At 42.5% G+C, this 23,480-nt stretch overlaps 1 protein-coding gene across 6 annotated transcripts in view; it reads left to right on the top strand.

Annotated features, from left to right (window-relative positions):
- The window catches only part of RHOBTB1 (Rho related BTB domain containing 1), a 60,200-nt gene that overhangs the window by 5,140 nt on the left and 31,580 nt on the right, over positions 1-23,480 (top strand). The window contains exons 2-5 of one of the 6 annotated variants that reach the window (XM_081861180.1): positions 3,646-3,741; positions 12,876-12,964; positions 19,739-19,940; positions 21,586-21,689. In XM_081861180.1, coding sequence (XP_081717306.1) covers positions 19,749-19,940; positions 21,586-21,689 — 296 coding nt within the window. In that variant the 5' untranslated portion in view covers positions 3,646-3,741; positions 12,876-12,964; positions 19,739-19,748. Of the gene's footprint in view, positions 1-3,645; positions 3,742-8,560; positions 8,767-11,595; positions 11,799-12,875; positions 12,965-19,738; positions 19,941-21,585; positions 21,690-23,480 lie in introns of those variants that run through there. The other 5 variants (XM_081861181.1, XM_081861184.1, XM_081861182.1 and 2 more) reach the window with 5 other exon arrangements.

The following is a 23,480-nucleotide window of genomic DNA, read 5'->3' as shown; positions in this document are numbered from 1 at the left end:
CTAACAAGCTTGGACTGTGGGTTATTCTAGTCAGTAGCTGCTAATCTGCTTTATGTGTCCTGGAGCTTGCCAGCAGAGATGGGAATAAAAGGCTAAAGGAATCGCTTCAGTGCTGGAAAACTGCAAAGGAGAGAGTGCAGCAGGAAATGCAACAGTGGCAGCATGCACTGGAAGTGAGTGGGCCAGAATAAGACTAGTTGAAACCTATTTATTAGATGCCTTACAATATGCCATAAATAAAGTAACCTGCAAACCTATTAAGGCCTTACTAGGTAGGATTTAGGGACGCGGGTGGCACTGTGGGTTAAACCACAGAGCCTAGGGCTTGCCGATCAGAAGGTCGGCGGTTCGAATTGCCGCCACGGGGTGAGCTTCCATTGCTCGGTCCCTGCTCCTGCCAACCTAGCAGTTCAAAAGCACGTCAAAATGCAAGTAGATAAATAGGTGCCGCTCCAGCGGGAAGGTAAAGCGGCTTAGTCATGCTGGCCCCATGACCCGGAAGCTGTACGCCGGCTGCCTCGGCCAATAAAGCGAGATGAGCACTGCAACCCCAGAGTCGGCCATGACTGGACCTAATGGTCAGGGATCCCTTTACCTTTACCTTTAGGTAGGATTTGGTCCCTATAGCTGGAGTACCCCTGAGATAGGAGCCTATGGTTGGAGTAGTTGAGGAGCCTACATGTAATGGAACCAAAGGGTTACAAAGGATAGCTGTCCTGAGTATAAGCAGCCAAGATGATGAAGAGAATGAGAAGCTACTGAGAGCTATCTTGAGTGGATGAGGCTTGGTGGTCTGGCAGAATACAGTGGTGCCCCGCAAGACGAATGCCTCGCAAGATGAAAAACTCGCTAGACGAAAGAGTTTTCCGTTTTTTGAGGTGCTTCGCAAGACGAATTTCCCTATGGGCTTGCTTCGCAAGACAAAACATCTTGCGAGTTCTTGCGAGTTTGTTTCCTTTTTCTTAAAGCCGCTAAGCCGTTAATAGCCGCTAAGCCGCTAATAGCTGCTAATAGCCGTGCTTCGCAAGACGAAAAAACCGCAAGACGAAGAGACTCGCGGAACGGATTAATTTTGTCTTGCGAGGCACCACTGTATACCCCGCCCATTGATGCAGCAATGAAACTGCTAGCACATTTGCAAAGCTAGGCAGGGTCCTGCATGGTTTCAAACTCAATGGGGGGACAGCATGTTGATATTCCTGCATTGCAGAGGACTGGACTAGATAACTCTTGGAGTCTCTTCCAGCTCTGCAGTTCTGTGGTTCTATGACCTCTGGATGAAGACTGTTCAAGGCCTTCTATCAGCACTCTAGTCCAGAGCATGCATCAGAGAGGGCCAATGATGTGGGCTTTCTGTAAAATTCTGAAAAGGATTTTATTCATATGCAAATAAAGGTAGTAATTTGCATGTTTATTTCACTTGAATTCAGTAAACAGAGCTAAAAGCTTTGAAATTGCCAAGCTTGGTATTGTATTCACAATTGGCTGTCATTCGTAGTTACCGAAGAACTTAGGAAATGGACAAATTTCCGCTGGGGTGCAGGGGAAAAAACCTTGGGGAAAGTTCTGCTCCACATCACTGGAGTGGGTCAGTTTAAAGTGCATAGCCTACAGTAGGGCACCAGTCAAACCTATGCTGGTATACGGCTCTTGAGTGTGCCCATTCACTGTTTCCACTGTGCAGAGTCCCCTCCACAGTGTGATGCACTTATGAAGGGAGGCACAACTGTGCAGATGAAAGGGAAACGAAACATAAAGAAACAGGGACTAATGGGGTTAAATAAAGGGAAATGGTCTGGACACAGCCTTAGGAAAACAAGTCATTTAGTTAATGACTGATTACTGGAGAGCAGCTGAGTGGTTGTGGGGGTGGGTGGGTTTGTGTTAGGCTTCCTGAGAAGAAGGTATCTTAAAACATGTGATTTGATCTCTTGAAAGCAAATGGAGAGAAGCTGAGAGCCGAACTGCTAATATATAGATTAAGAGCAAGGCAAAGCATAGTTTATGGGGCATGGTGGCCACATGGGCATTGACTTGGTATTAGGGGTCAGATCAGGATAAGCGATAGCAATTTGTGGGGAAATCCTTTGCATAATGGAGGTATGCTTATTAAAGCTCTGCAACTACATTCCCGACAACTTTGAAAAAGGGAAGCAAAAGGAACAATTTGCAGGATGAGAGTCCCACACTGTGTGTTCTACGGATAGTGCAGAGATAAGGGAGCTGCACAGTCAATAATACTTGACATTTATATAGTGGCTTTAGAGTGTTTAGAGAACTTTGTACACTATATCAGTGATGTTACTGTCAGTTTCCTTCCTAGTATGTCTATTATTTTTGCATATATATACTATCATCTTCCCAAGCAGCTCAGGGCAGCCTACACAGTTCCCTTCCCCTTACTATCTTCACAACAATTCTGTTGCATGGATAAGACTGAGAAAGTGGCAGGTGGGAAGGTCACCCAGTAAGAATTGTAGCTGAGGATGGATCAGACCCCAGATTTTCCAATTGCCAAAGAAGCAGAATTTGAAATACAGTCATACCTCGGGTTAAATGTGCTTCAGGTTGAGCGTTTTCAGGTTACGCTCCGCAGCGACCTGGAAGTTTCGGAGCACGTAGCATCCAGGTTTCGCCACTCGTGCATGCGCAGACACTCAAAATGACGTCATACGCATGTGCGGAAGCGGCGAATTGCGACACGCCCAGATGTGCAGTCGTGGATTGTGTTCGCTTCAGGATGCTAACGGGGCTCCGGAACGGATCCCATTCACATCCTGAGGTACCACTGTATATTGTATTATATAATATGGAATGCCCTATTAATATGGGGCAGCAGGGCTAATCAACTTTACAATGTGCATGTAAAGGTTAGTCAGCATATGCATTTGAGACACTTTTTTGTGGGGGGGACCCACAAACTATATAAATGCAAAATGTTATTTTTGTTCTTGTCTGTTGGAATGCATATCCCAACCTTCAGCTGTAAAAAGCTTCCAGAACAATCTACAAATATTGATGAGGAGATGGTCATTGAAAACATAAGTTGATGGTCCAGCTTCAAACTAATTTTCTGGAAAACCCAAATCTATTCACAAGTAGCATTCCCAGGTTGAGGTGTTTGCCTCTCAGTGCTAGCTCCATGTGTCCTCCAGATTGTTTTGCTCAGCAGCAAGAAATATTGATGTTCGTCAGCTTTGCAATTACACCCAATCATTACATTTATGTTGTTTTCAGTGATACTATACAGACATAATAGGGAGATAGATTTGCCAAAGTGTATGAGAAGTGCAAGGAAGCAATGGATTAAGTGTGTGAAGTCCATCCATCTGTTGGGTTAACTTGCCACACATTTTGATATACACTTACTTCTAATGGGAATAGCCAGACTTCAAAAGCACGAGGTTGAGACAGAGCAGATACTGACTCCTACCAAAGAGCATGTGATGGTGGCAGGTTGGAGGTTAGTAAATGATTGGTGAGTAATGCTAGATAATTGTAGACAGCAGGTGGTAAGAACTTTCAGAGTGCTTTCTATCCCAAATAGGTGATTCCTAAATGGTGGTTTGGGGCAATGTAGCATAGTCCTAAATAAAAACAAATCCACTCACATCGTATAAAACACCATGTTTTTTCCCCCCACAGGGAAGATAAGGAACCGTGTGAACAGTTGTCTCTAAGAAAGGATTCCTTTCTGACTGAGCTCTTACAATGGCTATGAACACCCTTTCTCTCTCAGTGGTGAGTAGAAATTCATTCCTGGAAAATGTTTGCCACAGAAGCGGTGATAGATGAAAGTGCTTCACTAAAGCCATCCTTCATCTAACTATTTCTAGAACATGCCATCTGCAATATAAAATAACATTTTTCTTGAAAAAGGCTCATTCACACGTGGACCACATTGTGGGACTAGACAGCACTTGTTTCCCTCTTATGGAAAACCAGAGAGAGAGACTCATAAAGGCAGACACATTAAATTTTATGAATAAAGTTGGTTTTATTCATCCTGGAGAATATTTTAAATTACCTCTTCTATGCATTTTCCTGAAAGGGAAATTGTATGTGTATATGCATATATAGCAATGTTGGTCACCAGCTAAGATGCAGGTACTGAATGTATTTTGTGCAAACTCTTCACTCTGTATCAAGGTGTAGCTCATACATTTTGCTTGCTGAACTATAGTTACTGAAGTTATGTAGGCTTGCATATCTTATCAAAATTGGTTTCCTCTTTTGCAGCAAGAAAGGAGGAGGATGCCAGTTGGGGAAAGGGGAATGTAGTGCTGTGGGGTTGAATTGATCACTCAAGGATTCCTTACTCCCAACTCTTTGATTCTAGTGTAAGGCAGGGGCTGGGGAAGAGGAGGACTGCTAAGCTACCCAAACTATAGCTTAGCTCAGTGTAGCGCAGCACCAAAACAGCCAGGAAGAGCAAATCAGCCACATTATCCTCTCTCAGAGTCTGCATGCATTCATGCCATTTGGTTTGGCTTGGTGTCATGTGCAAGCCAGGGGATAGTCACATGCCACAGCTAATTGTCCTGATCCAAATGCAGACCAAAATCTGAATTAATTTTACAAACATCGAGAGGACATCTAGAAAATTAAGCTTGTTATTTCCAGAGAGGGCAGAGTGAAGTAGAGTACTAATTTCTAGCAATGATGCTTATTTCATCCACCTTTAACTCTCTGCAGTCATCTTCTATCTTGTCATCTAAGTGATACAAATGTAACCAGAAATCTTTTTAACCTTTCTTCATGATATTTGTTCTCCTAATTTGGGGGCTAACATTGCAACTCTCTTGCAAAACCATCCTTTTCTTTTCAAAGATGTGTACCATTCACACAGAAGGCACCCTCTGGAGAGAGCTGTTGATTGTGGATTAAAAGTTTTTAATGTTTGATGTTTTACTGTGGTTTTATAATTTGTTGTAAGTGTCCCAGAGTGAGTGGGGCAACCCAACCATATGGGTAGCAGGCAAATGAATGAATGAATCACCAGCCTCTATTTTTCTGTCTTTCCCAAGTATGCTCACCAAAGCACTGGAATGGCTCTGTATGAAGTTAGCCATAGTTTCCAGTATTCACAAGAGGAGTCATGAAAGTATGCTTGTGTGTATGCCTTTAACTAAACATGATGGGGGAAACCCTGAGCCTAGGGTTGTTGCTAGCTGCTTAAAGAACTTAGGGCACAGGTCTATGTCTATGAGATAAACTGACATATGTGAATTTCTATGCATAAATGATCTATTGGGGAAAGCATAGCAGATAGCTAAGGTTTCACTAGCACTGACCTTTGTCGTATACCCAGCTGGCTTGGGGTCAAAGTTAAAACCATGCTTTTTAAGTTTAAAAAATGGGGAGGGGCAAGATATTCCAGTCCATCATAAAATCCCTGGGCTACCCAGTAATAATGTCCCTGGACAGACCTCTAATGAATGTCAGGGATTCAACACATGTTTCAAAACTGCTTTACTATTCTTTGTAACCTGTTGTTCAGCTACAACTGTATTTGTGTGTGTGTGTGTGTGTGTGTGTGTGTGTGTGTGTGTGTGTGTTGCTTAAAAAAGCAATTACAGATCCCCAGAAATATATTTTAATTATCAAAGCAATACATAGAATTATAAATATTAAATAATGAGCTGGGGGGGGGGACCCAGTGGATCAGGATTGCTGATTGTTAAATACACTCTAGCTACATCATTCAGTGTCAGTGAAGACTAGATAAATGTTTTCTTTTCTTTTTGGTAATGTTCAAGTCACCGTTTCAAGTTTAAAAATTGTGGATCTAAATGTTATGGCAGCCATTGTCTGAGGTGCTGAACTGACTAAAATGCAAATGGCCTTTGAGTGAGGCACTGAAAATACAACTGGGGGACTTTTACTTCACTGCCTCTGTCGTTGCTCTCAAAGTAAATTGGATTTGACAAGGCTCTTTCTCAAAGATTAGCAGTGGTTAGATTAAGCTGTCCTTGATTTTACCATTTAATCCGGCACTGTTGTTTTGGTATAGTGAAGAGAACAAGACAACGGACAGCTCTTTTCCTGTTCTCTGAACTACATTAGCATCCTAAGACCATATCAGCTACTCAGACAGGTTCCTGCAGTGAGACCCCATCACTTAAGACTTTTGGATAAAAGTGGCACTCCAGTGATGCATTCTGGGCACTGATCCATGCCCAAGAGCAGAGCTGTTCACATGTCCTACCAAAAGCCTACAATTCTTTGCCCAGGATGAGTTGAATTCTGCAACCTGTGTAAATTAGGCAAGTTGTGTAAATGCACATAGTAGTTCTACAGTGACTGTTTTGTGTGACATACTTGGCTTTTGCTAGTCATAAGGAAGGACAAGGAGTTAGGATGGGTGCACCCCAGCTATTCAGCTGCTCCTCTGGCTTTATGAGAATTTCACAAGGCATGGTTTACTTTCGAGGGTGTGTTTATAGCTGCAAGGGCTCAAATATGTGGCATATCCACAAGGCTGCCCATGAAGTTGTCTGTCAAAGTGACAAAGGAAAAGCAGTAGCTCAAGGCAGCATTCTCCTGTCCTTACAGTGTTATGAAGCTTATACAAGTTTAACAGAAATGGAAGCATTGGATATAATCTGGAAAATGCTCCAAGCAACATAAACACTACTCAGTACTCCAACCTCTTATTTAATCCTTTTAGGGATTTCAGGGTCCCCTTTCCTTGACATCCAGGATTTCTATGTATTGCTCAGATTAGTTGCACTCACTCTGCAGCTTGTCTAATACTTAAATGTTCAGTCTCTTTATAGCAAATCAACAAATATCAAATGAAATTTAAGAGCACAGTGGTACCTCAGGTTATACACGCTTCACATTCCAGACTGCGCTAACCCAGAAATATTACCTTGGGTTAAGAACTTTGCTTCAGGATGAGAACAGAAATCGTGCTCCAGTGGCGTGGCGGCAGTGGGAGGCCCCATTAGCTAAAGTGGTGCTTCAGGTTAAGAACAGTTTCAGGTTAAGAACGGACCTCGGGAACGAATTAAGTACTTAACCTGAGGTACCACTGTACAGTCTGTACTAAATGGGTGACCAAACATGAAGGGCTGGAGAGATACCAACCCCCTTATTTCTTTCACTATATTAACAAGCAGGTATGAATATACAATCACAAGGATTAGGAGGTTTGACTGTGCCCACATCCTGCATCTCATTCATTCAGCCCTCTCTTTCTTGGCCAAGTGTAAGTTCAGTGCCCTGAACTTTATTGCCTTACTCATTATTACTCATTATTAACCCTACTGATTTTGAAGTGACTACTCATGCACATGTGTTTACCTTGATGGAAGTTGGAGTCAACAACAAAAGGTGGGCAGTGGTTCATCATTCATGTGTTAACAGCACAAGAGTCTAGATAGAAAAAGTGATGTACACTTATAATTGCAGCTAACATTTGGGGAAATTACATATATGTCATAAATTATAGTTGTGTTGTTAATATGTTCAATCTCTGTTGCCCACGCTTTGTTTTTAAGTGTAAAGAGACTTCTTCCTTTAGCATGCATGTCTGTTGCATAGATCAACTGTGAGCTAACACCACAAGCCTAGTTCGTGAAATCCACAGTCTGATGTGGAATGAAAGAGGTGATTCTGCAAGGGTAAATTACTACCTCTCAGCCCAACTACAGTACACTTTTTAAGGCACATGCAACAGATACAGACACAAGTCTCCTGTTTTGTTTTAAGGAATGGCATGGGATGCTTTCCCCCTTAGTCCTCTAGCTACTTTCCTGCTCAAAATTGCTCTTTAAGCTGCTTTTTTGTCTCAATAATATAGTGTTGGGCAGTCTAGCTAGCTGTGAGTAGCTTCCAGTCCCCTTTTGTGGAGCTTCTTTAATTTTACAAAGGCTTCTCATTGGTGGTCTTGATTCACTACATTTTATCTTAGAACATTGTGCATATTTATGTAGTTAAACAATGTATATGCCGCTTAGCTACACTTGCCTCTAAGCAGATGCAAAGGCAGCATGTGACGTGTTTGCAAGCATGGGCATAATGCAGGCATGCCCCCCAGGGAGCCAGGTGTGACTGCAGCTCCTCCCTGAGTGTAGAGATGCTGATAAATGCAGGTTTTCCTGTGTGCTGTGTGGAATGGCCCTGCCTCTCCACACGACGGTGACTGAGGTGAGTTTCTTCTTCGAGCCGGGGCTGGGATGCTACAAGGGAGCCGAATGCCTTTGAGGTGGGTCCTGAGATGGCGACTCCGTGAGATCAGCTCGCGCGGTGCAGATCTAAGGCTCTCTTGCAATTTCTGCCGATGGGGGCGGTGAGTAAACAGAGCGACCCGGACTGTGCATACACAGGGTTGGTGCTGGCTCGCTGTGTCTGTGTTGGGCGCTGGCAGCCGCCTCAGTCCCCGCCTCCTTACGCAGAGCCACCCGGCCCCGTTTTCATGAATGAAATCCAATGGCCGAGTATAAATAGACCCGAAGGCTGCCGACGTCACCGTGAGAGCGGCTCCGGAGCTCGCCTCTTTTGCATTGCACTCCAGATTCACCCTGAATCCCGAGGGGGGGGGAGGGAGGAGCGGGTCTAGCCGGAGAGAGCGCATCGGCTGCAGCTGCAGGAACGGGGCGAAGGGCAGCTCCAGCGCCATGCTGCCTTTGTGCAAAGTTGGCGGGCGGCTCTCTGGCATTGCGCGCCCCGCGTAAGGAGCGGCTGCTGCTGCTGCTGCCGCTGTCGGGGGCCGCCGCCGTTGCTCAGCCGCGGAGGCTGCAAGGCACCAGTCCCTGCCGGGTAAGGCGCCGTGTTCCGCCGCCGCCGCGCGTGATCGTGCCCAAGTTTTGCGCGCGCTGCATCCCAGCATCACACCCCCTTCCTCCCGCGCCCGTCCGCTCGCTCGCGTGTCTGCCGGCCACACGTGCAAGGTACCCTCTCCCAAAGTGTTATATGGCAGAAAGTTAGCGCGGTAGGACATTAAGCCCGACGGGGGCAGTAACAGCGGGGGTGCCCCAAGGGATCTCAGGCCTTTGACCCAGGGAGCTGGTGACAGTCCATAACAGGCGGGTCGCTCCCACACCGGTGGTCTCCCGTGATGCCAGATTTGCTGACCGGACACTATTCCCAGGTTGGCACGGTTGACCGGCGGGAGAGAGGGGATGCTCACCTCGGAAGTATTGGCCGCAGAACCTAAAGGCATCATAACTTGCCCCCTTTTGTCCGTGCAAATGCTCACTGGCCTGCCTTAGCCTTTGCTGTGCCTGCGGCGTCTGTTGTGGGTTGCTGTGACAACAGCCAGGGGGCTACCATGAGAGGGCTTGCAATGGACACATTAGGGGGCGTACAAGTTCAAGCCAGCAACCAATGGTTGCTTCTTGGTGTCTGAAGAAGAAGCCCACCATATATATTATTATATGTCCTTTGTGTCATGGGGAAAGCAAGTCTGCTGAATGTTTGAATGAGTGGGAGTAACACAGGTTGCAACCCAGCCAAGCCATTTATTTCACTTGCAAGACAGCAGGTGTGCCACTAATAGGAATAGTCTTAAGAAGTCCTGAACTTTGGCTGCATCATGCTTATGATATTTATACTGCAATAAACATTTTAATAGAACGATTGGGTTCCTCCTCCTCCTTTCTCTGCCCCTATTCCTTTTTGCTTGGAGCTTGTGGTTTCCAGCAGCCCCAGCATCCCTGTCAAAGCAGAAAAGGCAAGGCAAGCAGTTCGAGCCAGTCCTTTTGACCGACTTGGCTGCTGCTGGCCATAACGCAAACCATGCGGCTGAAAAGCTGGCTTTGCACATCTGTTCGCACGGAACCGTGAAGTTCTGCATATGGTCACAGCGAGAGCTGGCAGGCGATGCCAGAATATTCTCAGCAACTGACAGTAGCTCACCCGCCGTTTGTTTTCTGTTCCTGGACGTTCTCTTGAACAGCAGCCAAGCATGTAGCGCCTAGCAAACTGGCGGCATTAAATAAATGCTAAGTAGTGCTGGAGCTATTTTTTAAAAATAGGAGAAGATAGAAAACATGTATGTGGCTCATTCAACCTGTCATATGTATTTTTGGAACCCGGCCAATGGCCATTACAATGGTTCGCTTAATTAATCATTGCTAAGTCAGAAGTTTGCAGAAGACGGTTCTGCATACCTATCATGCTTCCTTTGCCCTCTTCAAGAAAATATGTTTTGCTTACACCTGAAATTACCTTTTAAATTATCTTTTTGTTTTAATGAGCAAAGCTCTTCTAAATGTTTTGTGAGCAAAAAAGCAAACAAATAAGACTTCGTTAAAACATTATTTCCTTTTTAGTGTTGTTTTGCATGCATTAGTGGCATCTATACAGTGACTAATCTGCAGTTCTCCAAAGGCCTGAGGAGTTTGTGCTTCTGGACTACTTTTGGATAGTTGATAGCTTGGATCAGTTGAAGTATGGTACATTGGATCAGTTGAAGTATGGTACACTTTTTTCAGTGGATTGGGAAGAAAATCAATCATTAATAAAAGCTAGATACTGAAATCCACACTCAGGAGAATAGTTTTCATCATCTCTCAGGAAACTTTGAACACACTATTGCTACAGTTTGATCAAAATCCATATATGAATTTGGCTTAAGTTTACAATGTTTGCACTAATATCCCACTGTCTGCTCTTAGGCCTTTATCACATAAAAGCTTTATTTGACAATGAATAGTTCATTCTAAGAAGAAGAAGGGTTATTAAGGCAATAATTAAATCCCATCATCCCTACATCTATATAAAGACTTGTATCTGATTTCATTTTCTCAGAGTAATGGGAACAACTTCCCTCCTAATGATACAGTGGCACTTGCTGCAGTCCAGCAACAGTAATGTAAGTGATGTACAAATGTAAAGGAGAGGAGGGCTTAGGAACATAGTTTCACTTACCTCAATATTGTCTACACTAGCCTCCTCCAACCTGGTACCCTCCAGATGTTGGTCTGCAACTTACATCATCACTAGCCATGCTGGCTGGGGCTGATGGAGGCCAACATCTGGAGGGTGTCTGGGTGGGGAAGGCTGGTCTGTACCGACGAAATGTGGCTCTCCAAGGTTTCAGGCAGAGAAACTGTTCCAGCCCTGCCTGCAGTTGTCAGGGATTGAATCTAGTATCTTCTTCATGCAACGCAGATAAACCAGCATTGAGCTAAAGCCTTCCTCTTGTTGTAATGGTGGAAGGGGTGCAATGGTACACTGACATTTTTTCTGTCATTTGCGTTTATTATAGCGTACGGTGCTTTCAGCAGAAGTGCTCCCATGGTGGTAAGCACTTCTTTTAATAATAAAGAAGAGAAAAATGTACTCCAGTGCTAGGGGGCACTAGGGAGCTCACATCTTCAAAGAAAAAGCAACGGGTCTAGAAATTGTGAGCTGCAGTGTGGAAAGGAATAACCTTGCCCTGCTTTTTCTTTAAGAGGCTACTGAAGCATTATTGAGCTGAATGCTTAAACAAATTTCCTGCCATATACTAATGTCAAAACCATGAAAACAAGCTCTTAGTCTGGATAGACACTGAGAGATCACGTTTTGTCATCAGTGATGACACGAAACTGGCATTGATGTCACAGGCACTATTCAATAGATGGCTGTTGCAGGCATAAACGTGGGCCAGGGGATGTTAGAATCTTAGTAGGTATATTTCAAAATATGAAAATGCCACCGGAAAACTGATTTGACAGTGATGAAAGTGCAACAGGGGGAAAAAGCTATAAATGTGTATATTGTGCACACAACAAGAAGAGGACAATAGCATATCCACAGCTCAGAAAATGCATCAGCTGTATGAGCCTAAGAAGAAGAATATTGGTGTATGCTTTCATATCTTTAATTTATACTGTATGCCAGAGTGTTTGTTCAAGCAAGCTGTCAGTGACCTCAATGGCAGTGAGGGCTGTTTAAGAATGTTTACATTGGACAGTTGAGTTGATTCATATGGGAAAAGAATTCTTTACAACAGGGGCCATCCTGCAGGGGGACTAAGAAACAGATTGGGGTGGGATTCATAGTGAAGAGACAAGCACAAAAAACACAATTTCAGTATGACTTTTTCTCCTTTGTTGTGCTTTATGGTGCTGTTGCTTCAAGTTTTGTTAAAGTTACCATTCATACATGCAGCACCATTAATATGCATGGCACATTGCAGAGTAACATACAGTGGTACCTCAGGTTACAGATGCTTCAGGTTACAGACTCCGCTAACCCAGAAATAGTACCTCGGGTTAAGAACTTTGCTTCAGGCTGAGACAGAAATCGCACGGTGGCGGCAGCAGCAGCAGTGGCAGCAGCGGGAGGCTCCATTAGCTAAAGTGGTGCTTCAGGTTAAGAACAGTTTCAGGTTAAGAACGGACTTCCAGAACAAATTAAGTTCTTAACCAGAGGTACCACTGTATTTTACTATGTACGATCCTTCTCTCTCCCCCCTACTCCACCCCACCCCAAGGAGTTTATATTATATATTTTGTCAATATCAGAGTCAAGGGAGGAGAGGATAAGAGGAAAACAAGGGCAATCAGGGATAAATGTGAGCAAATGAAATTTCATTTAATTATGCTTCATTTTGATTGGGGTTTGGTCCAAGGCATCACAAAAAGGTGCTTTTGTTTCTTTTCTAATCTGCTGGTGTGGCATTTGGCCACACAAATGGACCACCGAGCTTTATCCTATCCTACATCCCTTGCAGTGCAACTAGAGGCAATGTCTTGAGAGAGTTGCTGCAGCATCCAGTGCAAGGCAACTTGAGCTGGGCACTCTGCTGGCCTCCAGAAGCAAGGAGAAAACCATGCTGCCAGAGCTGCCAGCCAACTAGCATCAGGGCCTTAGAATGAGGTGCAAGAGGCTATTGGAAGCCCCAATTAAACACTTTCCCTTTTGCCATACACTTGCAGGGCTTAATGGCTTCATGCACCAGTACCAAGGAACAACATTAATTGCTTCAGCACAGCAGAAAGTACCATTTCCCAACAAGAAAATAAAGGTCTGTCGATGATGGTGCTGGGACCTGATTCTATGCTGAGCACAGAATGCTGCAAATATTACACTGTTACATCTGCATTAGGAAATGGTAGCGCAGAAGTCTCACAATACAGGTGGTGGAAAGTGAGTTTGCGTGTGTGTCTTGTGCCAACTGCCAAGCCCAGGAGGAGCACAGGCAGAAAGACAGACTCGCTCAGACATGGCATAATATGGGCTTTCTGCACACAGTTTTGTATTGTGAAATGTTTTGAGTTGGAAAACTAGAAGCATTACAGTGTGAAATGTGATTTCCTACAACAATTTTCAGATGTTTTCAGTGTAAACACTGCACATCAGCTGCATGCTAAATAAACCAACTCAGCATTGACTGTTGATTGTTGTGTCAACATGCTTTGGTTCTAATCTTACTCACGCTGCAGAAACTGGTAATTTCAAGGCAAAATCCAGGATTTGTACTAGGGAAGGAATTCCCCTTTTATTTTCACATTGCTTTATGATACAATGGCAACCTAATAATTGTATTGTTTAGATCAGATCGAAGTCTATGTAGTCCAGCATTCTGTTTCTAGCAGACGGCAGCCAGGTATTTTTGGAAGTTCAAAAGCAGAACATGAAGATCATAGAATTGTAAAGTTGGATGGGACATCAAGGGTCATATAGTTCAGCCCCTGCCATGCAGGGATCACAGTTAAAGAATCCATAAAAGGGCCACTCAACCTCTGTTTAAAAACCTCTAATAAAGGAGAGTCCACCTCCTTCCAGGGTAGTTCATTCCACTGTCAAACAGCTCTTACTGTCAGAAAGTTCTTCCTACTGTTTACATGGAATCTCCTATTGTATAATTTGAATCAGTTGGGTTTTGATTGTACCTATTGCCTCTGAAAGGCTGTCTGGTATGGATAGCATTGTTGTGGACCATCTTTATGCGCCTTTTTATCGAGGTGATACCCTTAAACTTTTCTTTCCCAACACTAAGTAGTATGATTTTGTAGATGATACAGGCTGCTAGCCCATGTAACACAAGATGTAATATTTCAGCTAGAGCAACTCTATCAGTGAAGCAGCATGTGCTTATATATTAACTTCTGCTTCTAAAGTTGAATTTAAAGGGGTAATGATCTCACAGGATTCGTAAACAAAACGTGCATCAGCTCAGATACTGCCCTGGTTTAAACAACCGTGAATAAGACCTGATGAACTGCAGGCTTGCTCATTACTGCTATCCTCCTCTGCATGTGGAGGCTAAGGGTGAAAGCTTCCACTTTTGATTAAACTATGCCTTCCTATTACATATAAGATCAGGGAACTGTGGTGTGTTCTTCTTGATTAGCAAAGTACAATTTCAGAGTTAAAATACACTAAAGTTTGTACATAACTGTAGCTTTGAAGAAGGGAAGAGAACAGAACAGATGGTTGCACTCCCTGGCCTATTCTTCCAAGGTTTGAGTTTTTCAAGGGTTTGGAGAAGCCCAAAGTTTCAAGGTCAGCACCATATCAGGGTGACAAGAGCAGACATTCAGGGATCCAGAATGTGTCAGTATATTGCTTTTGAATGTTAGAGCTCATGCCCTCTACCTCTTGGGCCTTAATGGCAAAGGCACCAGCAATATGCTACAGATCAAAAAGAAACATCTCTGCTATCACAAGACGGAAGGAGCATGTAAATCTAGTCTTTGGAAGGGGATGAAGTCCAGAATTACCAAGAACAACCTATTCTGCCATTCTTATTTAGCTGCTCTCAAATAAGTAGCATTTTTTGTCCCAGCAACAGAATAGGATCTTTGGGTCGGACCTTTGGTCAAGTAGCTGAACTTGTTCCTTGCCTCCTGAAATCCAATTTGTTTGATGTAACAGCAGCAGCAGCAGCAAAGTTTCTCTGTCAAACAAATAATTCTAACATGAGTGTGGTTGTTTTCTTTTTTGACTTCAATTTTTAGTAGTTATCTTGAAATGGAACTCTAGCATACCTGAAGAAAAGAAAAGGGGGGAGAGGAAAGGCAATAACAGATCCTAGTGTGATATAGTCAGTTTTAGAAAACAAAGTGCTATGCATTGAAGGAAGTGAATAACAGCAAGTTATTCTGTTGCAGCTCATGGACAGCCAGTGCTTTTGACTTCTAGAAGTTTTATCTCTATGTCCTTGACCATCTGCATTCTTTCTACCATTCTCCTTTTATCTGCCCCAGCTTTCTCATGCCGCCTTCTTCTCGGAAACGAACCAGTTCTACTTTGTATTGCCTTTCTTCACCAGAGTAACCTTATAGGTTCTGACTATGACACCGTATCTTTCTTCCTGGTAAATTTTTTAAAAGCTCAGTTGTTTGACCACATCTGCACTGCTTTTTCAGCACAGTCTTCGGCTATAGTTACGAATCCCAATTTCAATGATTTATTTTCCTTTCTTGTCTTTCTCTTGCTCCTACAAGCTGTGTAGAATTGTAGGCTTCTGTGGTGGGTGCAGAGGTCAGGGGCAGGTGGTGGGGTGTGGGTGTCCAGAAGTTATTTTGCATACTTGGGATGCATCTAGATGTGTGTGGGGTTTTTTACACCTACTTTTATTCATCTGAGTTGATGGAACAGTTGTACACTACATTCCTTCAGTTGCCACTCTTCTACCCATTCAACCCTCTCCAGTCCAAAAAGAAATGTTAGCAATTATCTTATCCCTCCTCCTTTGCTTTCAACAACTTGTAAAAAATAGAAGGAAAAGATGTGGTGTTATTCATATGCCACTGTTCCCTATAATGACTCATCCATTATTTTGCCCCAGGAGTGGAGGGAGCACAACCCTGTTGCTCTTCTTAGATCTTTCATTAGCGTTTGACACTATCAACCATGGTATCCTCTTCTGCAGTCTACAGGATGTGGCCACCAGGGACACTGTTCTCCATTGGTCCCAATCTTATCTCTGAGGGCAGTTCTAGAAGGTAGCATTGGATGAGTGTTTCTTGACCCCCTAGCTCTTGAGCTATGGGGTGCCACCAGTGTTTGAAATGTGCCGTGCACAACTTGCTACCAAGAGAAGATGCCTGGACTCCAGGATGGAACCTGACATCTCCACCATCTGGAGATTACATGCCTGGGGATCCTTGGATCTTGCCTGTTTTCAGTATCTGTGGTATTTTATCTGCATAATCAGAACACATTTCAGGAACCAAAAGTTTGTATTGAAAAATATTACTTTAGAGCTGTCTGGCCCCAAAATGGCAACTAGTCATTCCTTTTTGGTGACCATAATCCTGGTTTAAGGAGCCATGCTACATCTCAGTTTGTCAGAGTATGTCACAGAGCATGTAGTCTAAACCACCGAGCCTCTTGGGCTTGCAGATCGGAAGGCTGGCAGTTCAAATCCGTGTGATGGGGTGAGCTCCCGTTGCTCTGTCCCAGCTTCTGCCAACCTAGCAGTTTGAAAACATACCAGTGCAAGTAGATAAATAGGTATAGCTGCGGCAGGAAGGTAAACTGTGTTTTCATGTGCTCTGGCTTCCATCACTGTGTCCTGTTGCCCCAGAAGCGGTTTATTCATGCTAGCCACATGACCTGGAAAGCTGTCTGCAGACAAATGCCGGCTCCCTCAGCCTGAAGCGAGATGAGCGCTGCAACCCCATGGTCGCCTTTGACTGGACTTAACTGTCCAGGGGTTCTTTACTTTACCTTTGTATTTACTGTCTTCAGCATATGTTTGTTCTTCAGATACCAAACACTTGGCTTTTTCTATTTAGTACATACATTTTAATTTTATCTGATTACAAAATAGTTCTATCTGAGGCTTAAATTGGAAACAGTCATGGTTGTTGATGTATTGTAGCTGTTTGTGACACTACAAGTCAAAGTCCCTTAACTTCTTTAGACTTCCCCCAGCTTCCCTCCTCTAGTCTACTTCTAGTCATTCTGTTGACTATGCTTTTATGCTCCCTGTGGCCATAAAGTTATCTATGAATTGCCCCCGTTGTGGTTTTCCTAATGCTCTAGCTTCCTACATGCATAGAGCAGCATGACCAGTTAATGTCATGTTGTTGCTCCACTCTAGACTGTTAATAAATATACTATAAGTCAGATCCCCCCCTGTAATTAGCCTTCACATTTCAATGCGTGAACTTTTGCTTAGGTAATATTTAGTTTTTACATTACCTATGTCTTAAGAGCTGTGTCAACTGAAACAAAAGTAAAATTAACACTAGTTACAGTCCATCCATTATTAAAACATCTCTTATTGCACTTTACAAAGTATAATTGATTGGACAGAACAAATATTGAACAGCAGAACAGCACTTAAAACTACTGGAAGAATGCTTTTAATGCTCATTCTATAGCTATGAAAGGGGGGGGGGCTGTAGTTATGCAGCACGCATAAAGGCGAAATTGCTCGCCGCTGTAATTATACCTTTTCCTTAATTCTGAAATTGCTTTTCTGTGTAGAAAAATACAGTGCAACGATAAAAGATTTAATTAAGTTTTGACAGCTATTGAACATTTCCAGGAAGGCTTCTGTTCAAACAGAAAAATCTTAGGGTTCCCTCACCTGCAAACTGTGGTGGTTGTTTGGCTCTGTCCTTCATACATACAAGGCAAAATTGTCAGGTTAGGGGGTCCTCGTTTGTTTCTGATGAGTCTTTATTCTCCCTGCCACTTCCGGACACTAGAGTTGGATCGCTTCAGCAGGACATTTGCAGACTGGTGAACAAACATGTTCATATAGGCCCAGAAATCTCATGTCTTGGACCTTGGCAAATTTTTCTGCCAACACATGTGGCTGGGGGAGAGGAAGAATATTGCTGGATTACCTCTCCCCTCACCAAAGAAAAATAGATGAAGAGATTTGGTGGAGAAAACAAGGGGCGTTTCAAGACTTGACTGTCCCCACCCAAATGAATACAAAAGAAAATGTAGGGTGACTGGAAAACAAAAGTGAATTAATTCCCTTACAAGCCATTCACACTGAAATGTATTCGTATGCTAGACAATGTGGGCTTGCAGGTTCACTGATATCTTTAATTGAATGATTATCCATTTTTCTTATGGGAAACTCAATAATGCTTTGCCCAAGAGGATGCAGAAGCAGGGTAATGTTTGTGGACTTAGTTCCAATTTTCTTGTGCTGTTCTGTGCAAGGTCTGGTGCTGTTTGCATTCAGAAGGGAACCTTTGGACCCATCACCCATGTGATGATCTGCAAAACAAAGCTCTTCACTTTTGTGTGGAACTTCATCACCAATTTTCTCCTCCAAACTTGGGGCGGTGGGAAGGAAATACAAAACATGAACTTGTGCTTTCTGTAGCAAATTGTTAAAACAAAACAACCCCAAAATTTTATCAACACTGCTTGGAAATGAGATAACAAGTTTTACATATCCTTGTGAGAGTACACTCTTAATTTAGACATTAATCTGGTTGATCTTGAAACTTTTGCATCTAAATCGTTCGCATTGTTGTTGAGGTTGGTTCTCATTCAAAATTAAAAAGATAGAGCAGGGCAAAGATTTATGGAATCCTCTGTGCACAGTATAATAGGATAATAAAGTTGACATGAGTCAGAATAAAATATGGGTTCCTCTAGCTTTGCTTGTAAAGCAGTGCATTCCTATTTTACTTGTTAACAGGTATTATTTTTTCAGCCAGGTTTTATGCTCCCAAAAGCACAAGTGGATCTTTTAAGAACAAGCTTACAATTTGTATCCAAATGTTGATGGGTCAAGATGCTGCCAAAATGCTTTATGCAGCAGTAATTTGTGCCATTTTTAATGCTGGTAGTCTTCGCAGCATAACATTGAGGAACCTTTTCTTAAGCACATGAATATGCACACTGGTGACCAATGATTAGATGCAGGTGAATGGCCTGCCCAGTGAATGGCCAATGTATGTTCAAGGGTGAGCATTTAAGATAAAAAGTGGTGCTTTTATTATAATGAGCCAAGTTTGTTCATTACTAGTGTCAGTTTGTAGGGCACTCAAGAAATCTGTTCGGCTAATTTCCTTAGAATTAACCTGGGTTTGACTCCAGAATGTAAAGTATTGTTTCTTAACTGTTCAGGGGTCCTTTACTTTTTCCTTATGATTTGTAATAGTTTCACTTCTGTGAACTATTTATTTTGGAAAGGATTTTTTTTTATGTCTGCTCTTTATGTGTTTGGGCACCTCTTAAGATACCGTAAAAAATTAATTGTATGATGATTCCTAAGATCAAGGGGCAGGTTTTTGTCTGTTTGGATACAGTTGGATGCCATTTTGAATCAAGGTGGCAGACTGAACCTTTCAAAATGCCAGTGATTTTAACTACTGGTTTCTAAACTGCACTAATGCTTTTGTTTATTAGAATTCCAAGGCAATGGCAGGTTCGAGGCTACTGGTTTTTCAGAAAGTAATACAAGCTGGTTGTTGTTGTTTTAAATGTATTTCCCTTTCACGTTTGCTGTGAGGGAATAGCAGTGAGCACTCATGCTAATGTGATGGAGCTGTGTCACACTTTGTGGGCAAAGGCTAAAGCAACTGCTGTCTGGTCCTGTTGGCAATCCTAGCTGCACCATGCTTTATCTCCTTTAAGCAAGTTTATGTTTATAGAAAACCAAGCAGAAAATAAGGAAGGCAGGCATTCAAGGTCAAAAGAACTGCCTGGATTTTATGAACTGTGTGGAGTTTATAAATCAGCCTTGACAGCAGTATAGTTTAGTCTGAACTTCAATCCTTGCCTTTGAGCAAGTAAAGGGGGAAAAAGTAGAACTCTCTTTAAATAATAGGGTTTCCTACTGTTAGAAACTGGCATTATTGTCTTTTTACAGTCTCCGGTACATGGATGCTGACATGGACTACGAAAGACCTAACGTTGAAACCATCAAGTGTGTGGTTGTTGGTGACAATGCAGTGGGGAAGACTCGCTTAATTTGTGCAAGAGCATGTAACACCACCCTAACGCAGTATCAGCTGCTAGCAACTCACGTTCCTACAGTCTGGGCAATTGATCAGTATCGAGTCTGCCAAGAGGTATGTACTGTTCACTTTATCAAGTTGTGCAATAATGTACAAGGAAGTTTGCCTTGGCATCAACCAGTTATTGGCTTTAAGTGTTGCTGCTTTGTAACAGTCAGTGGAGTTGTGTGTTTTGAATGCATGGTGTTCAGGAGAGAGAAATGGACCAAGTAGACTGGTCTTCCGTCAGTGCTGACAGAACCTTTTTTGAAATCATTGGACCATTCTGTTCAAAAGCGACAGCTCTATATGGTTGTTGTTTGAAATATCTGTGTTGTGTTTGAATACATACATCCTTTTAGAGATTATTTATCCTGTCTCCTTTGTTTTAAAAGTATAATTTTTTGTAAATATCTTAGCCTCTCCTGAACAGACAACTAAGCTTTCCTGTGATGTTTAAACAGAGGAAAACCTATGTCTTACACACATTGTGGATAATACATGGAATCTTTCCTGTAGTTCATTTTTAAAAGGGTTGATGTCCATTCAGTTTCAGGACCCTGTTGAGTTGGGAATATCTCAGCACCCTGTTTTGATTCACAGACACCCAAACCCCTCTCTTTCTGGCTTCTGGTCTTGGTGACTGAGGAAGGCTGATATACCCTCCACATAGCAGTGTGACAGAAGAAATTTCAGCAGGTGCAGCAGGTCCTGTAATAGACCTTTGAGAATGAGAAAGGCTATGCTTGTTGGATTTCATTTTCAGTGCAACTTTAATAAAAAAAAGTTCAGGAACTTTGCTGCATCTGGTGGCTCTAGCTGACAGTGTTCTTAATAAAACCTGTGCCAAAGTTGAAAGCTGCTCACCTTTCAGCTCACCATGTTCATTCACAAGTGACCCCCAAATCAGGTTTCAGTGCTGCAGAGCTTCACAGTGACTTGTTTCTCATATCACAAACTGTAGTTTGATGTGGGCTGGTGCATGTTGCTTAAAATATCATGCATTGTTCCTCCTCTGCTCCTTTCTTCAGTGTGCCAGGGAGGAAACAGAATTAGAATCTGGTTTGCCATTCAATGCAAATCAGTACTTGTGGTTTGTTCGTTTCATTACAAATACTCACAGTTTGTTAGGAGAAGAGAGAGAGAGAGAGAGAGAGAGAGAGAGAGAGGAACAACGCTGGTGCGTAAGAATCCAAATTAATTAAAGTTAAGTCCCAGTGATATATCTATTTAAAAGTTTTCTAAACTGCCCTTCACCTAAATGTTCCAGGGCAGGTTACAACAATCATTACCTTATATTATATGGGACCTTATGACAGGTAAAATTAAAATAATAATAATTAATTAAGAGAGAACATAAATGGCTATATTTAGACATTATGCCAAACAATTGTATGAACCATAGTTTATAATCCAGGCCACGTTTTGAATTTTATGAATGTGCAACACTGTGGTTTAGCACCTTCTGTCTTTCCATCCTCTCAGTACTCACCTTCATAAATTCACTCTGGGCCTTCAAAACTTAACTTCTGGACTTCTGGTTCTTGTTCAGAAATCAGAAATCATGCCAGAACATAATCAAGCCTCTGTAACCATGATTTGGCACAATTTCTGAAGTAAGCCTTTGACCATGTCCCAGAGCATACTGATATATTAGGACTTTCTTCAGGGAATTGTATCTGCAGCAAGCTTTTAACTGATGGAAATGTACCTATTTCAGGTTCTTGAACGTTCCCGGGATGTTGTTGATGAAGTGAGTGTTTCTCTCAGGCTCTGGGACACATTTGGCGATCATCACAAAGATAGGCGCTTTGCTTATGGAAGGTAAGTGGGAGTTAGCCCAAATTTTCATTTGCAAGTCAAGTAAAACCTAGTGGGAAAAGAATTGCAGCTTTGAAGTGTGAAATGTGAGGTATTAAATTTATCAAGAGTGTTCACATTCCTCTTTCTTTCGAAGAACAGCATCTATCACAAGGGTTATGAATATATACATCTTTGAAGGGAATATAGCTTATCTATGTAGTTTATCAGTGCCATAAAGGTTTTGAGCAAAAGTCTTGAAACATTTTGCATTTCAAAGACCATTTGCAAAAATGTAAAAAAACCAAACCCCTGAAGTGTTGTCAATTGCTTGACTGGCCACGATGAAAGGTAATCAATTCACTTATTGCTAAAATAGCTGCCAGGTGTGTTAAAGAATACAATGCTTATGATTCTGCACAGGGAGAAATCTTCCACAACTACAACTGCTGTACAAGCATATGATGTGAAATTTGACTAACACAGATTCTCCTTCATATTTGAGTGTAGCGTAACTCTGTTTTCTCCAGGCTATTCATGGGTGTCCAGTTCTGATAGGCATGTTGGTGTGGATGAAGGAAATGCTTTTTGTCCTCGAGTCCTAAATTTATTGGCCTAAGCACAGTTTGACCAGGGTTAGAGTAATAATTGCTTAAAATGCATGTAGAATTGTAACCTGATTGAAGTCCATTAAAGACTTACTTCCTATTTTGTTGATTTAAATGTAACTAGAGGAAACAGGTTGTGTTACCTGAATATCAAATATCCTTTCATCAGCATTACAGACCACTGGCCGGGATCCAGAAAGCTACTTTAAGCATAACCCTAAAGCTTTGGGTATCAGAAGTAGTTTTGTATGCCTGCCTGTAGCACCGGTGGGGGTGGGGTGCTGATGAAGAGCTACAAGCCCAAACCCCATTGGCTATGCAGAACCAGTTGTGTGGTTCTTGCAATTCTGGGATTTTTCATCTAAGCTCACCTTTCAGTTGCTGATAATAAGTTTGCATTGGCTTTTTTTGTTTAGTACTGGTGGCTTAGTACATTGCAACTTGGGTGATGTCTGCATGGGCAGTAATTTAGTAGTTTAATACAGTCTATAGTGGTGGTAGTATTTTACTCTGTTAGTCCAGTCATATGGGAGGAGACAGATGTAACATTTTTAATAGTTCTTCATCCACAGTAGGAATTTGATTTCACAGTTTCCTTGATACAGGTTTTTAGACTTGCCCTTTCCCTTATGCCTAAGGCAAGGTATCCCCCTTAGATATGAAATATATAGGACATTTCATGCATGTATACTCATATATGTTCATCCTTCAATTTACACATTCTGTCAGCAGTTTATAAACACTGTGAAGGATTGAGAGAAGGGAAGATATGTTAGCAACACCATAAGCATTAGCCAAAAGACATCTGGCTTTCTCTCAGCAGGCTTACAGAACTAAGAATAAACTGTGTCACAAAAATGCACATGCATTTTCAAGGCATGGGCAGTTATTTCAGACTACTTCCATCACACTTAAAATGTAATAGCTTCAGTGTCTCTCGCCCAGCAATTGTATACTGGGTAGGAGAGAAAAAGAACCAGCAATGAAGGCAGCCTCGTATATTATGGCTCTCCCACGTGGAAGCTGCAGAAATGGCTTTTATGAGACAGTCATAATATTTGCAAGCCTCTTAACTGTGTGCACATCTCTGGTTGTATGGCAAATCCCCATGCACAAAACTGCATGTTTCTGATAGAAGCTGGTATCAAAACCTATCACACCATCAGGCAGAAGCATGTGATCAAAAGTTCACAAACATTAGAACCCT

Source organism: Podarcis erhardii, assembly GCF_964252035.2.
Source record: "Podarcis erhardii genome assembly, chromosome: 5".
NCBI classification, from domain to species: Eukaryota; Metazoa; Chordata; class Lepidosauria; order Squamata; family Lacertidae; genus Podarcis; species Podarcis erhardii.
This window is presented reverse-complemented; position numbering and strand designations above follow the sequence as displayed.